The sequence below is a fragment of the Heliangelus exortis genome, chromosome 8, assembly GCF_036169615.1.
Source record: "Heliangelus exortis chromosome 8, bHelExo1.hap1, whole genome shotgun sequence".
NCBI lineage: Eukaryota > Metazoa > Chordata > Aves > Apodiformes > Trochilidae > Heliangelus > Heliangelus exortis.
Window position 1 is genome coordinate 28964551 of NC_092429.1, and position 16163 is coordinate 28980713.

Consider the following 16163-nt stretch of genomic DNA (forward strand, 5'->3'; position numbering starts at 1 on the left):
CATCCAACATCTGTCTTCTCTCTTCTACAGCCACCCCGGCAGGTTCTAAGTGACAAGCAGCTGGTTACCAGCTGGGTGAAAACAACATTCCTCTAGGAATCTGGGGAGACAATTTCCACTTCCCATCAGTCCTCCTCTGCCAGAACTGGCCAAGGTAGCTTGATTTCTTGCCATTTTGCCTACCAATGGCAGGAAAATCAAGCCAGACCTCCAGAGTTGCCAGGTGTTTCACTCAGTTTGACAGCCAAAATACACATCTGGATACCACAGCCTGGTGGGCCAGTACAGGTTTGCCCCTGTGCTCAGCCCTGGGGAGGCCACAGCTTGAGTCCTGTGTCCAGTTCTGGGCCCCTCAGCTCAGGAAGGAGATTGAGGTGCTGGAGCAGGTCCAAAGGAGGCAACTGGGCTGGGGAAGGGACTGGAGCACAGATCCTATGAGGAGAGGCTGAGGGAGCTGGGGGTGTTGAGGCTGGTGAAGAGGAGGCTCAGGGGAGACCTCATCACTCTCTCCAACTCCCTGAAAGGAGGTTGGAGCCAGGGGGGGGTTGGGCTCTTTTCCCAGGCAACTCTCAGCAAGACAAGAGGGCACAAGAGGTCTCAAGTTGTGCCAGGGGAGGTTTAGGTTGGACATTAGAAAGAATTTCTTTAGGGAGAGGGTGATCAGGCATTGGAATGGGCTGCCCAGGGAAAGGGTGGATTCTCCATCCCTGGAGATATTTCAAAAGAGCCTGGATGTGGCACTCAGTGCCATGGGCTGGGAACTGCAGTGGGAGTGGATCAAGGGTTGGACTTGATGAGCTCTGAGGTCCCTTCCAACCCAGCCAATTCTATGATTCTAAGTACAGACACTACCTGTTAACCTGCAACAGGATTATAAATTAATTACAAACCCCATGTCTTAAGTAAATGATATACCCTAGCAAGAAGGAGAAGAGACTCAACAACCTGAATAGTTAAAATTCTGAACAGTTAAAAAAAAAGGCTCCTCCCAATAGCCACATACAGAATTGTAGTCCATATTTCAGAAATAATACTGGGAAAAGGCACTTTTACTGAAAAAAACCAACCCCACTGGTCTGCAGGTTTTTTCCAATGCAAATATTATCTGTTGAGATGCTGGAAGCAAGAATCACGGAATGAAATAAATGTCACTGTTTTTCATAAGGCAGATTGGAAAAAAATACTGAAATAAACCAGCTGAGTTGAGCAATAAGTAAATGAAATATCAAATATTCTTCGGGCTTAGTCATTACACTTGACTAAAGACTTGTTTTCTTCAGAAATTGGGGAAAATTATTTTCAAGAGCACCTAATGAATTACTGTCTCTCAAAGTCAATTTTTACTGCTTTTGACAGATTTTTAAAGGCTTCTGACTTTCCTTGAAAATTAGAGGTTTTCCAGTGGGGAGTCTTACTGGACAGACACATTATGCTGGAATAAAATTGCCTAGAGTGTCATAACTTATAATTAACTAAAAATACAGCACTCTAATCAAGAGTGACTGGTTCACTTCACTGCCTAAATCTCAATCAGCTTTAACTTTCTGAAAGTAGGAATAAGACATCTTTTGTGATTTTACCTTTATTTTTTTTTATATTGCTTCCTTACACACAGGGTGTCCAGCATAAACTCTCATCCTTAGGAAAGAAATAATCAAATTCTGGAATGATAAAGCTTCAAATACCCCAAAAGCACAGGCATCTGTAACACCAGTCTGAGAGGAGAAAAACCTAAGGCATCCTTTATTTAAAATGCAGTCACACATCAATTAAAGTAGTAAGGCAGGTGAAACAAAAGCTGTTTAAAGAACAACCTGATTCCAAGGCAAAAATACACAGAACTTAATAATATCCCTTCTTGATGCTACATAAGACTCCTACTTACTGCAGTAAAGGATTTTTGTAAAGAAATCTGCAAAGATATTAACAGCTTATTTGACACAGTGTTCCCTTCCAGTAAGATCTTAATGAACTTTTTAATTGGCAAGATTGTCCTGTACAGAGCAGATGACAATTGTGCTGAACTGACTCAAACTAGAACCCATTTTGCTGTCCACACCACATGACCATTAAAAATAAAGACCTGTGAAAACTGGGAATTTTGCACTAATGATACCACATAAAAGTGCTCACAGAACCAGATTAAGGTTATCAAATGAAAGGACAAGTATTTTGAAAGCCAAAATAATTTTATGAGCTATGATCCAACAGCTAGGAGTATTCCTGAACTTATAAAACTCTACCCCTTTCTCTTTCCTTTCTTATCACAGAAATGACCTTTCTGGCAGCAAGCCAGAGTTTCCAGAACCAATTAATTCCACCATTATTGTACAAAAAGCACTCTCATTTTTTTGTGCCTTTAATGCTCACAGCCTAGCTGGTATCTGTCTGAAGAGCTGGCAAACAGTAACAAAAACTGGTGACATTTAGTGGTACAAAAAAAGGAAGAAAATAAAAGAAGAAAAGAGAAAAAAGCCTCAACAGAAATGCTGTAGCTCAGTTAGAACCCTTGCATTCGGGCACCTTGCAGGTACTTGAAGCCACTCCAGAGGAAATAAAAACCAAGAGGCATGCCCTGGTGCTGAGCTGTGCCTTCTCACACCTTCTGATGTTATGCAAATTTAACCTCATCTGGGTATCAGTGAACTGTGTCAGAGCAGCTCTAAATAAATCAAAGCAGAAGCAAAAGAGCCTAATTTACACAGCACCTCTTGCTGAGTTGAAGCAGCTTCATTCAGAAATTGAATCTTCAAAGCAGTCCACATGAAAATGGCATTATGCAGCTCTTACAAATGGTGGAGCTTATTCAGCCAGGGGAACACAAAAATTCTCTTCCCAATTTAGCCCACTTCTTAGCAGCATCTTTGGAGCAGAGGGAGGTAGCCATGTTCTCAGTGAGAATCACTGCTTCCTCATCATTCTGAGAGTTTTCAACAGAAAATGGCACTCAGTAAGAAAAACATGTTGGCCTACTTGCACAAAGAGCTGGAGAACTCCCTAGAAAGGAAGAAACTGCTGTTGACTGGGAGAAAGGTTGAGCCTGCATAAGGAGAAAAGCAACTGTGCAAAGTAGCAGAGGGGGGGGAAGGGGAAAAGAAAATAATCCTTTACAATGCTTTCAGAAAAAAAAGGTGGGAAGGCCATAAGAGGAAAAGAGATGAAAGAATAGAATATAATAACAGGATGACACCACAGAAGTGTTTTAAATGCCTCCGTGTCATTAGTGCCATTGTGGCCCAGTGACAGCATTGCTGGCTGTGCTCCCCAGGCCATGACCTGCAGACCCACATGGCACTCAAAATTAAAATTTCAATGGTAAAGTTTGTACAGCAGAGTCACAGCATATACCAGGAGTATCTTGCTCTGCTACAAAACTTTCCTTAAGTGTCCAGCACAGTAGAAAAGTTTTCCATCTCTCTGATTTGAAGTCCAAGAGTTTGCCTCTACAACTCCTCAGATCACCAGATCTCAAAATGAATATTAAGTGTATTACACTTAATAAAAGGTGAGAAAATGAAACCTCAGGAGGTAAGTTGGTCAGTTCAAGCCACAGGGTAAGTCATTAGCAAATGAATACTGAGCTTGGGACTCCTGACTTGCAGAACCTTTCTAAATTCAGCAGCAAAACTGCCCTTAAATTGGTGTGACAGAGCCATTATACATAATAGTTCATGTGCCTAATATTACATGCAGCAAACAGTTTATTATCAGTGAAGATTTCTGCACTGATGCAGAGCTGAACTGGCTGCAAAACTTTGGACAGAAAATAATATTTGGGGTATTTCCCAAATATTATTTCAATATTTCAAATTGATAGCAGAAAGGAACAAGTGAAAATCTCCAGCCTTACTCAACAAAGTAAAAGGTTAATGACTGCTACCACATCAAATGGCAAAAAGCTTCACACCTAAGGTGAAGGCTGCCAAAAAGTTTCATTTTGACTGCCTAAGCTCCACATTTTTCTAGGCAAAAGATGGCTTAGGCAACTAAATGTATAGAAATGTAAGAGGCCAGCAAAAAAACTCTGATGAAAGTACTACCCTCAAAGGTCCCACTGTGGCACATAGATCAGAGAAAAGATCTGAAGGGTCAGAGTAGGCAGAACATTAAATCTGTCTGCACAGCACTTGGAAGCAGCAACAAAAGCAAATGATTCAGCAAAGTATAAAAAAAAGGATATTTTTTTTATAAGGGACATTGTATTTCTACTGCATAAAAGGTCTGATGAGACCACATGTAGGGTACTATACTCCATTCTAGCTGCCTTGTTTTTAAAGTGGCTATAACAAAGTTGAATGGGGTAAAACAAATGGCAACCCACACCATTCTTACATTTGCAGAGTCTAAACCAGCAAGGGTACAAACTTTTTTTCTTCACACACACCAAAAAAGCAGGATCTGAGCACACAGAGCTCTCACTGACCAGGAGGAAGCTGCAGGACTGCTGAAAAACAGGCCCCCAACAAACCTCCAGAATATGTTGCCACATGGCCCTGAAATCTTCTGGAGATTCAGGTTTTCATGATTCTTTCTTAGAAGTGCCTGCATTCAATTTTATTCTAACTCATCAAATAGTTGCTGCAAACAAATTGAAACCAGAACTTTACAAACAGCAACACAAAATAATTGTCATCTTAAACCAAACTACAAGTTCTTCCTTCTGACAACAGCCAAAAGCTATAAAGGTGAAGAAGTAACATCTGTACCATGCAGAATAACCAGTCTAAAGGGAAAGATTCTCCCCAGCTGCAGGAGGTGCTTGTTTTATACTTAAATCACAAAAAGTTAAATCCTTGTGTTTTAAACCTCATTTATATAAACAACAAGAACAAATGCAAGTCCTTTCTGAACCCGACTAGAAGGGTTTCCAGCAGAAAGTCTTTCAGGTCAATTACATGCAATGTAAAAGCACTCATTTCTCAGCCTCTCCTCACTCTCAAACCCACCAAACACCCCCTGGAGACAGAGCATCCCTCCTTCACTCCCCATTTTAAAAGCCTTCACTACATACCCCTATTCACTGCCAGGATTGAGCCCCAGTCCTGTGAAGATTTCATGTGCTTATTATTCAACTTTTATGTGCACCCTAGTTAAAACAAGATGCCCATTTAACAGTCCTGAAGTTTTTGGTGTCTCCAAATGCTGACAACACTTTCCCATCAGAAAATCCCCTTTCCAGTTCCTTTCTCTTTGATACGAGGGAACAAGCTTCAAGAACAAGTGAGGTGTGAAAATATTTGGTAGTGTTTTCTAAGTAGCACTTCATTCCCTCCTTCCCCACTACAGCTTAATATTTGAGAGCTTGCTTCCACAGTGGATGAATGCTTCCACAGAACTCTGGACTCTCAGAAGTCCAGGTCTTCTCCCCAAGTGGTTTTAATTATTTCATTTCTGGTCTATAACTGTTTCAATGTGCTGCTGTGCATTGCTAAACTGCTGCTCCTTCTGGCATAAATACCAGGTGGAGAAGGTACCCATGTGATAACACTACAAAGCCACTAAAAAAAATATTACCACACAACTTTGATAGCTAATCCATCTCCTTTTTTCTCCTCTCTTCCCCACCTCCCCAGATAAAGGGGAATTCTACCAACCTCCAAGTAACAGCATTGCTACAGCTTTAAGCCCCATTCAAATCAAGCATCTGAGCTGTGTTAGGTTACAACATTATTTCACAGTCTGTCTGCTGAAAATTTGTGGCCAAGCTTTGAAAGTTACTTGGATGAAAGATGCTCTAAGAATGCAAGATCAGTATAATTTCACTTGGATATGTTTTTACTTTCCTTCAGTCCCTAAATTACTGGTGGCATGATGCTGAGCTAAACCACAGAGTAGCTGGGTTCAGGGAGTAGTGTGAGTTTGTTTTGGTCCATCAGAGTGATTTCCACAAACAGCAAGTGCATTTCTATGTCCAGAACATGGAATTCCTCATTATAGCTTTGAGATAAAAGAAAACCCACCCACCACCCCAAAAAATTACAAAATTATATATATACATGTATATATATATATAGCATTATATATATATATATATATATATATATATATACACACACAAAATACAATTCTCAAGAGCTTGTGTGGCCACTGAACATGAAGAGAACATTTTGGAGGTGAATCAAGAGCAACAGAAATTCTGGGAGACTGCAGGAGCAAACCATAACAGCTGCTCAGCCCATCAGGAACAAGGTTGGGACCTATTTATTTTAACTACTATGAGAAAATGAAAACTATGCAAATAAACCCTACCAAACTATCATCTCAGTGTTCTTAGAATGCTCCATCTCCATTCACTGGACAAAAGAGTTCTGCTGATGGCTGAGCAGTCATTTAAGGAAATAATATTTTAAATGCAAGAGGGCCATAGGGCTTTTCTCTGCACTGGGGTGATGAACACCAACACATCACACACATTTTCCCTCAGTTTACAAGTTCCTACACACTGGTTACAGAGGATTCACACTGAGTTGGCCTCCATTTACCCCTCTCACCCAGTGTAACCCTATTTTCTTCCAGGTGTTTGGCCATGATCAGATCACTCTGTGCTCTTTTTCTCACACAGCTGCACCCCTGTACAGCACTGGCTGTAGGAAGCTGTATATTCAGGAACAGATTCCAGTAGTAAAAGATGCAAGTTCAAAGCATGCATTTACACACTGTCACTAAACACATCTTTAATTAGCTTTACCAAGGCTAAATTTAAATCCAAGCATGACTAACATGCTTGCAGTGCTTCAGCCTGTTCCTTAAACTAAAACATCAAAACCAAAACTGTAAAACTTATGTTTTCACCAGTGCTATTCTCTTGACAGCATCTCTGTACAGTTCCTGTTCTCTGTTGCTGCTTCTCCCAGGTTTTCCAATGACACAGCCACATTCCCTGCCAATTCTTTTTTAACCCAACAAGTGACCTGGGTCTTCCACCATTCAGAGAGAAAATTCCCAGTTTCTTTGCAGAGTAAGTTAATTTGTCTTTACTCTTTTCACTTACTACTTCTTGAAAAAGAGCACAACATGCAGTGATGCCAGCAGCAAGACAGGTAAGATGCTGCAATTCAGAGAGGGCTCTATCATCCAAGAAGCAGAGTTTAAAAAGACAGACATCCTGGCTACTGGAGAAATTCCCAGTGGAGATTAATTATAGTACAAATGTCATTATATTCCCACAAGTCACACAGAAACATGATGAAATTCAACAAGGGGAAGTGTAGAGTTTTGCATTTGGGGAAGAACAACACGATGTCCCAGTATAGGTTGGGGGCTGAGCTGCTGGAGAGCAGTGTAGGTGAAAGAGACCTGGGGGTCCTGGTAGACAAGAAGATGCCCATGAGCCAGCAATGTGCCCTTGTGGCCAAGAAGGCCAATGGCATCCTGGGGTGCATTAGAAAGGGTGTGGTTAGTAGGTCAAGAGAGGTTCTCCTCCCCCTCTATTCTGCATTGGTGAGGCCACACCTGGAGTATTGTGTCCAGTTCTGGGCCCCTCAGTTCAAGAAGGACAGGGAAGTGCTTGAAAGAGTCCAGCGCAGAGCTACTGAGATGATTAAGGGAGTGGAACATCTCCCTTATGAGGAAAGGCTGAGGGAGCTGGGGCTCTTTAGTTTGGAGAAAAGGAGACTGAGGGGTGACCTCATCAATGTTTTCAAATATGTAAGGGGTGAGTGTCAGGGAGATGGAGTTAGGCTTTTCTCAGTGGTGACCAGTGATAGGACAAGGGGTAATGGGTGTAAATTGGAGCATAGGAGGTTCAAGTTGAATATCAGAAAAAATTTTTTTACTGTAAGGGTGACGGAGCCCTGGAACAGGCTGCCCAGGGGGGTTGTGGAGTCTCCTTCACTGGAGACATTCAAACCCCACCTGGACACGTTCCTAGGCGATGTACTCTAGGGGGCCCTGCTCTGGCAGGGGGGGTTGGACTAGATGATCTTTCCAGGTCCCTTCCAACCCCTAGGATTCTATGATTCTATGATTCTGATACACAAGCAGGCTGGCTATGTGATTTCCAAACATGCAGCAAACATATGCAAAACCAGCACAGTGCAGTGCTGGTTTTCCCAGCAGAAATGGCAAATGTAGTCACCAAGCCACCCTCCATGATATCTGAAAAGTCCTGGATGTCAGGTTAAGTCCCTGGTGGCTGGAAGAAAGGAAACATCATGCCCATAATTAAAAAGGATAGAAAGGAGAGAACCCTGGGAACTACTGACCTGTCAGCCTCACCTCTGTGCCTGGGAAGATCATGGAGCAGATTCTCCTGAAGGTCTGAGAGGGCACATGGAGGACAGGAAGGTGATCCAAGACAACAGCATGGCTTCTCTAAGGGAAAATTCTCTCTGACAAACCTAGGGGCTTCCTATGAGAGTGGCTACACCAGGGGACAACCTATGGATGTGATCTATCTGGACTTCTGAAAGGCCTTTGACACAGTCCCCCAGAACATCCTACTTGCCAAGCTGGAAAGATATGGATTTGATATGGATTTGTTTGGTGGATAAGGAACTGGCTGGATGGTTGCACCCAGAAGGTAGCAGTCAATGGCTCAAAGTCCAGATGAAGTCTGTTACCCTTCTACTTGTGTATTTTGTATTTGGAGCTGCAAAAGTAGAAGACAGTTTTCAGGCTTCCATTTTAAAGCTCATAATAAGCTCAGGTTTCATTTCTGAGTGTCTGTTCCACACTGCATTTCTAAGTGCCTGTTCCTTTACTACCCAGCTGATGACCACATTGAAGAGTGCTCTTTGGGATATCCCTGGAGCAGAGATCTGGGCCTGAACCAGGAAGGAAGTAGAAAAATATTCCACAGGAAGTCATTAATAAGGCCTCCAATGCCATGATACTATTATGCCTACAACGGAAGGAAAGCACAGGAGGAAAAAGCCAAGGTCAACCCACCACATATTCAAAACCAAAAACAAGCTGAATGAGATGCCAAGGCTTTATTTTTGAAAATTATTTCTCTGTCAATATGTAAAATCATTTGCTTCCCTCTGATCTCTCCTGCAGATCTCCTTTGTTGGCTCCTGGCAGTTGACATGCATATTTCATCCCACAAAATCAATGTGAGCACACCACATCTTTCTTCCTTCTCCATCTCCAAGACAGCTCCTTGGAGAAGACAAAATCTGGAGTGGACAACCAGATTGTAGGGAGCCTGTCAGCTCCTTAGGAACTGCTTTTCTGCTTCTGCCAAACAAAGTCACAACTGCACCCTAGTCTTGGGTGCTAGAAACAGACTAGAAACCTGATTCCAGAGAGTCCAATTTAGCCAAAAGAGACCAAAAATGCTATACACCAAGAGACAAAACAGCAAGGACAATGATCAGTCAAGTCCTTCCTTGCCTGCTGCTTGCACAGAAAACTACACCTGAAAACTACACCTGACACCTGGGACCCAAGATTCAGAAAAAACAAGAAATCACAGAGCTGGCTCAGACAGGCATGTGGGAGGGCAGGAGCAAACTTGGAGAAAAATCTAGGTTTTACATGTTCCAGAATTGTTGATGGTTCCAGGCACCATTTAAATCTCAACCCATATTTAGGCAGTCAGTGTTGGAAAGAAAAAAAATCCCAACTAAAAATTCTTTTCTGACAAATTGTCCGAGTTATAAAGAAAGTTATGTCCAAGGTCCTAATGGAGATACAGATTTGACAGAAGTTTTTGTGATGTTTTTCTGACTGAACTCTCAAACACAAGCTTCCTCTCAACATGTGTCACTGGAAAGGTGTTTAGAAGCTAAAGTTATTGTCAAACACAGTGTGCAGTAGAAGACAATAAATCAAAATTTCTAAAACACCACAAAATTTTCAGAAAAGACTCTATGATAGAGTGTAGCCCTCTATCATAGAAAATTTATTGGTTTTTAAACAGACCATTCTCTCCAAATAGGGCCAAAGAACCCTGGATGGGGTCTTAAATAAAGAGATGTTAAAAAAAGTGTTTTTTAGACTTCTTGAAACATAAAAGCTCTACATTCATTCACCTACTGGTACCTGCACAGGAACATATTTAATCAAGATTACAAATACTGTCAAGTTACCAAATACTATCAGTGTTAAGAAAACACAGAAATATTTAATACTAGATTTGGTAGTTTTCAACCTTTCCCCTTCGGAATTTTGAAACTATTTCAAGCACCCTTCTAAAGTAGTTGAGTCATAGTTCTGGAAGAACCATTGTTACAGCATTAAAGACACTTTAATACAAGTACTGCTGAATCAGTCTCTGCCTGAATGATGCCCAGAGCCAGAAGTTCAGCTCTGGCCAAGAAAAGAAAGCAGAAAGAAAAACCACTTATCTAAAATTTGCCCTAGGCATGTACACAATGTTTGAATAAACCAGGCAACAGCAGCCATACCAGGAGCACAGTATTTCCCCATTATCTGGATATTTAAGACTCAAAGGAAGAACAGTGTCACCCATCAGCAGAGCAGGAAACTTGGCACTTGAGGACTGGCACTGAGAGCTTAGCAATCATTTAAGATGGGGAGATAGTCTCTGCAGGCCTCCTCTGGTACACCAGGGGCTTGGGGGAACTCCCATTCCTAGCTGCATTTCCTCTGACCTACCCCAAAAAAACTCCAGAGGCAGAGTGCCAGTCTCTTCCTCACTCCTTCCTGATTAAATGACTCTGACAGGAAGAACATTTGCAAGCATTAGGAAGCCCCTCCTGGCTCAGAGACTCATTCCTCTCTGCTTCCCTCGGATTCCTGGAGAGCTGGACATGGGTCACCCTCCCCTCCCTAACGCCTGGAAGGGTGGGCTAAAGCACTGGAGCTGGTAAACAGGGAGGCTACAACATGCACTTTGCAGCATTCTGAAACCTCTTTTTACATTTTCCTTTGGTAATCTTCTTGTCCACCTGCCCATACCACAGCCACACCTTTCATTTTCTGCAGCATTGCATACGCTCTGCTCTTCACAGTTCCCCCTCCTCCTGTCCCACACCAACGTTTTCTAAAACCTCCCTGCTACTTTTCTGCACCCAATTCAGCTGTAATCTTTGTACTGGTTTTTAAACAGACCAATATCTGCAAATAGGGCCAAACAAAGAACCCTGGATAGGGTCTGAAGAGATGTTAAAGAAAGGGTTTTTTAGACTTCTTGAAATATAAAAGCTCTACATTCATTCACCTACTGGTACCTGCACAGTAACATATTTAATCAAGATTACAAGCCTCTCAGCAATTAAAGGAATTGGTAGTAAATTCTAACACACTCAAAATAAATAAGACCTATTAGATTCATTTCAACACAGGCCCTGGGAAATACTCAGTTAGATCTGCATTTCTCTTAGACACATCAAATAATTTACCATCTAACCATCTAATAATTTACCATCTAACACTTTTCAGCTGAAAGGACTACAAATCATGTTACAAACGCAGAACTTTGGACCACTTGGTCCACTTTGGACCCACTGTATCAAAGCCCTGTTCTGGTATCCTACAGTATTTAACAGCCACACACAACAATGAGGTTTGAAAACACTTGGGCTTTTCAAGTCCCAAGGCACTTGACCTGCACCAAGAAACCAGGAGCAGCTCAGTGTCCCAGAGAAGGTCAAACTTCTATGTGGACCTTTTATAGGACACAAACTGCTCTTGAAAAAGTCACTTATTAAAAAGGACATCCACAGGTGCATATAAGTAGCAACAGAGTCACTGTATTGATTATACTGAAGGCTCAGTACTGGCTGATGTACAAAGAGGTTGTTCCCATCCTCTTCAGTTAAACTCATCTTCAACTTAAACCTGACTTGGAGCACCATAAAAAAAAAAAAATTAAGACCCACACTGATAAATCCAGTAACTTATTAATTTAGTGCTATCTACGGGTCTCAAAGTACAGAAAAAATAACACTGCAAAACCCTAAAAGCTCCAGATTAAAAACCAAAACAAAACAAACTGATGACAATTATAAAAGAGACAATTATGCTTTTCAAGGCAAAACTGCTGGAGGCAGGGATGGGTATTCATAAATAATGTTCTGAGTTAGAGGCTATTTATTGACTTTAAGACCACAGTAAAGCCACTGTCATCGTTTGAAGATGAGGAACTAAAGGAGGAGGGCTTTGGGAGCCTGAGAGGGGTGGAATCCAAAGGGAAGAGTCTATTCCCTCCCATTTCCTGCCCATCCTCTATAAAGGTCAGGAAAGCCAACAGCTCCTCCCCTTTTTTCCACTCCCTCCTGGCTGTGCTGCTGCTCCCCTGTGCTTCTTTACCTCCAGCTCCCCCCTGCTCATCACAGCCCATATCTATTGGGTTGTATATATATATATTTGCATATAATTTGTATTCTTTGTTACTTTATCCCTTATTACCTTTATCCTGTGTTAGTCAATCTGTTTCCAGTTGTTTTCAGTTTCCAACTTAAAGTCTCCAGTCTTTATTCCCCTTTTATTTTCCCTTTGGAGGGGGTGGGGAAGATAGAGAGGAATTCTGTCCTTAGGTTTGTGGTCCACCCAAACTGCTAAGTCCTGACAGCCATTAATGAAACAAAACCACAAAAAAGCTAAAATATATCAGGGTTCTGAAGAGCTTAAGGGAAACAAACAGTCCACATGTTTAAAAATATTTTGAAATAATACCCATGAGAGTGTTTTGCTTCTGAAAGAAGCTGGCCTGGAAGCTGAAGTCATCAATTTATGCCCAGAACAGGTGCAGACTTTCTGACACGGTGCCTCCTGCCCCACAAGCAGGAGGACTTAATTCTGACCTGAAAAAAACCTAACACTAGACACAGAAAGCTAAAAGTCACTTGCATGACCTTGGAGTCTCTTGTCTGTCTTTTAAGATCAGCACCATCAGCTCTGGTGATGATCTCAGGAACACATTTATGATAATATGACCAAGAACCAGCAAACATTTTCCACACTCAAGGAACAATGCAGCAGAAACAAGAAAAAAAAAAAAAAACTACTTTTCTAAAGTGCACTTATGGGACACAGGCACAATCAAAATTATCTCCACCTCTTACACAAAACCACAAAGTTTTTTTTCCAGTATTTTTTTCTGCTAAACTCAGGAGGCAGAGATGTGAAATCTACCACTCAATGGAAGCATATTTGAGAAACTGTTTGGATTATAAATCTATGTGCTTCTTGGAATCATGGTAAGGAGAGATTCTAAGTACTACTTGTATGCAGGATGGAATTTGCTTATCTTTCCTGACTGTGGTTTCAGCACTGCTATACTGCTTTCTGTCCTGGAACTTGACAGGGAAAATTATTTTATATAAATCTCAGGGCAGTTTTAAAAGTCTTGAAAGTACCAACTTGGATGATACATCAAAGCAAGTTCTTATATTATTGCCTTTGATCCCAAAGAAAATACACAACTTTAACAAAATAATTCAAAAGTTACAGCCACCTCCAAAAGATCTGGCTCAAACTGTCACAGCTGCACTGATTCCAGTGAAGTGAGGACATTTTAAATCAGTTGGGGACTTGGCCTCACAAAGGTGAAGGCACTCAGCAGCATGCCAAATTGAGTCCATGTGCATTTAAGCTCCTTTTACTTACCACTAAAGCCTTCATGTTTTGAAAAAAACCTATGAAAAACAGTACAAATCTGCAACTCTTGCAGAAATGCTGACAACTAATTTCTCATTTGGCTGACAAAGCAATACAGAAACATGACCGAAATCTTTATTCTTTCAAACTTTGAGGAAGTTTCTGCTAACTTTGGAGAGGCCTTTATTAGTCAAACATCAAGACTGTTGGTTTGGGTGACCTAATATAGCTTCTTAACAGCTGAAATAAGCCATAGCCCAGTCAGAAGTACAAATGTTCAAATTCTCAAGCCGTAAACTAAGATCTGTATTTCTGCTCTAAGTATCATCTGACACATGGCCACACCTGGTCAACTCTTACATGTCAAGAAAAAGGGAAGAGTCAACAAAAAGAGAGAATTATTCCAACTGATGCAGAAAGGCAACTTCAGGTCTTTGGTTTTTTTTTTTTTTAAACGCCGAGAGCCATCTGTGCTAAAAGTTAATATTGTAATGATTTGTGTGGAATTTAGCTCCCTGGAGTAGGCTCCGAAGTCCATGAGCAGCCTTCCAAAATACCAGCTTGACTTACCCCTAGCCATCTTGCTCCTTTGTTGGCAGCCTGCTGAATCTGCACTCTTTTCAGGGTGACATGGTAAACAGCTCCTTCTTCTACCTCTTCACCCCAGTCCTGAATTGTGGTCTGCCAGGAAAAGGGGATACAAGATAAGAAAGGAATGTTTTCCCTCTTCTGCTAACCACAATCTATGCAAAGTGCTCTAATACTTTGTGCAGAGCTGAGGGCAGGAGATGGGCTGCACAAATCCAAGCATCAAACTAATACAGAATACTTTTAGGTTGAGGGAACACTGGAGATATTCTTGGCAAGTGTCCTTTCCTGTGGTATCAAGATACCCTGACTTTCCATTTAGCTGTTTTTCCTAGACTAGCACATATTTTAAATAGTTGTATAAAGCCTTTTCTAAGGAAATAGTTTGGTTTTGATTAGCAGCCTTCTCTTCCCTCTCCCTCCCCCCTCTTCTAAAGCAATTAATCTCTTTAGCCTTGCATTTATGGAAGGAATTGCACTGTAAAAAACTTGAATTACTTGGGCAGACAGCCTCTAAACTTTGAAGCTAAGAAGCGCTTAAAATACAGCAACCCTGTATTTCTTTTGACAGCAGGGAACTACAGCGCTTGTGGTTTGCTTTTCCAAAACCCATTCTTTCAAGCGGCAAAAAAAAAAAAAAAACAACTTTCCAGAGCTAAGGTTTTAAAGCTCACAAATAACAGAAAGCGGATTAAAAAAAATACAAGAAACAAAGAAAAAAGAGCAACGTCTTCCAACTTTAACCGAACGTGCTGCAGGGACTACTCCTGGTTCCCCAGATTAACCGTACAAAAACCGCTGCAAGGCGGGCAGAAAACACCCATCTCTCTATCTGGGAAAAGGACGGACCTGGAGCTCTCTCCTCACCCTCCCATGTCAGGCACAAACAGAGCTTCCCGTGGACTCACGCATCCCCAGAAAGCGGGAAGAGCAGGGAGGCAGCGGGCGGCGCGCACCCCGCGGGCAGGGAAGGGGGGGACGGGACACCCGGTTACCATTTTAGCTTTCCACAGCAATTTCATTCTCGATGCCTTTGCCGGGCGCCTCACGGGGCACACCGCTGCCGCCGCCTCTCCGCCCTCTCGGTGTCCGCTGCTGCTGCCGCCGCCGTTCTGGGCCGGGCCGAGCCGAGCCCTGCGGCCTCCCGGCTCGGCTCGGCTCGGCGCGGCTCCGCTCCGCACCACGGAGGACGCGAGGCCGCCCAGGCCCCGCCCCGGCCCGGCCCCAGACCCAGCCCTGGACTCGGCCCCGCCGGAGAGTTTCCTGTTTACCGCTCAGCCCGAAGTTACGCCGGGATCGGTGCGAATTCCCCGGGAGCTGATGCCGGGGGTACGTCTACCCCTGCCCTGTTGCTCCTGTGAGAGGGAAGAGGTGCGGAGCGTCCCTGCCCGGCCCCGGAGCCACGGGAGGGGATGGGCCCGGCGCGGCTCGGCTGAGGGTAGCGGGATAACGGCTGACGGGGCTTCGGGTGTGCTAGGGTACGAACGCAAAGGGAGGGACATTAAGACGAGCTTAAATTAAAAAGAAACACCTTAATTCAGCACGGTTGAGGAAATGAAGGGTTACAGAAACCACTGCTGCCAGCCCTGGTGCTCGGTGTTGTAGAACTTCCCGCCCTGGGTTAACTCCGCTACGCGAGCTCTGGGCAGCCGCCTGCCCCCTCAGCAGCCCCAGCTGCTCCCAGCAGCAGCGAACCTCCCCCTGAGAGCGAAACAAAAGGACAAAGGATGTGCAGATGTGTAGCAGCTGATAAGAAACCGGTGCTGAATAGTGGTGGCGTGAGGAGCAGCGATGTGGACTGTGTGTCCAGAGAGGTGGAGAGGAACAGGGCTGAGTCCCTGGTTTGGGGAGGTGGCAGAATCACGGAAAGTGAGAGGTTGGAAGGGACCTTGAAGGACCTCACAGATCCTATGAGGAGAGGCTGAGGGAGCTGGGGGTGTTGAGGCTGGAGAAGAGGAGGCTCAGGGGAGACCTCATCACTCTCTCCAACTCCCTGAAAGGAGGTTGGAGCCAGGGGGGGTTGGGCTCTTTTCCCAGGCAACTCTCAGCAAGACAAGAGGGCACAA

General features: G+C 43.2%; 1 protein-coding gene across 1 annotated transcript in view; it reads right to left on the reverse strand.

The window, feature by feature from the left end:
* Positions 1 to 15309, reverse strand: part of RGL1 (ral guanine nucleotide dissociation stimulator like 1) — a 60150-nt gene extending 44841 nt beyond the window's left edge. Inside the window, exons 1-2 of the mRNA XM_071751363.1 lie at positions 15093 to 15309; positions 14080 to 14190 (exon numbers count right to left, since the gene is read on the reverse strand). Coding sequence (XP_071607464.1) covers positions 14080 to 14190; positions 15093 to 15119 — 138 coding nt within the window. The 5' untranslated portion in view covers positions 15120 to 15309. The remainder of the gene's footprint in view (positions 1 to 14079; positions 14191 to 15092) is intronic.
* Positions 15310 to 16163: the final 854 nt, after the last annotated feature.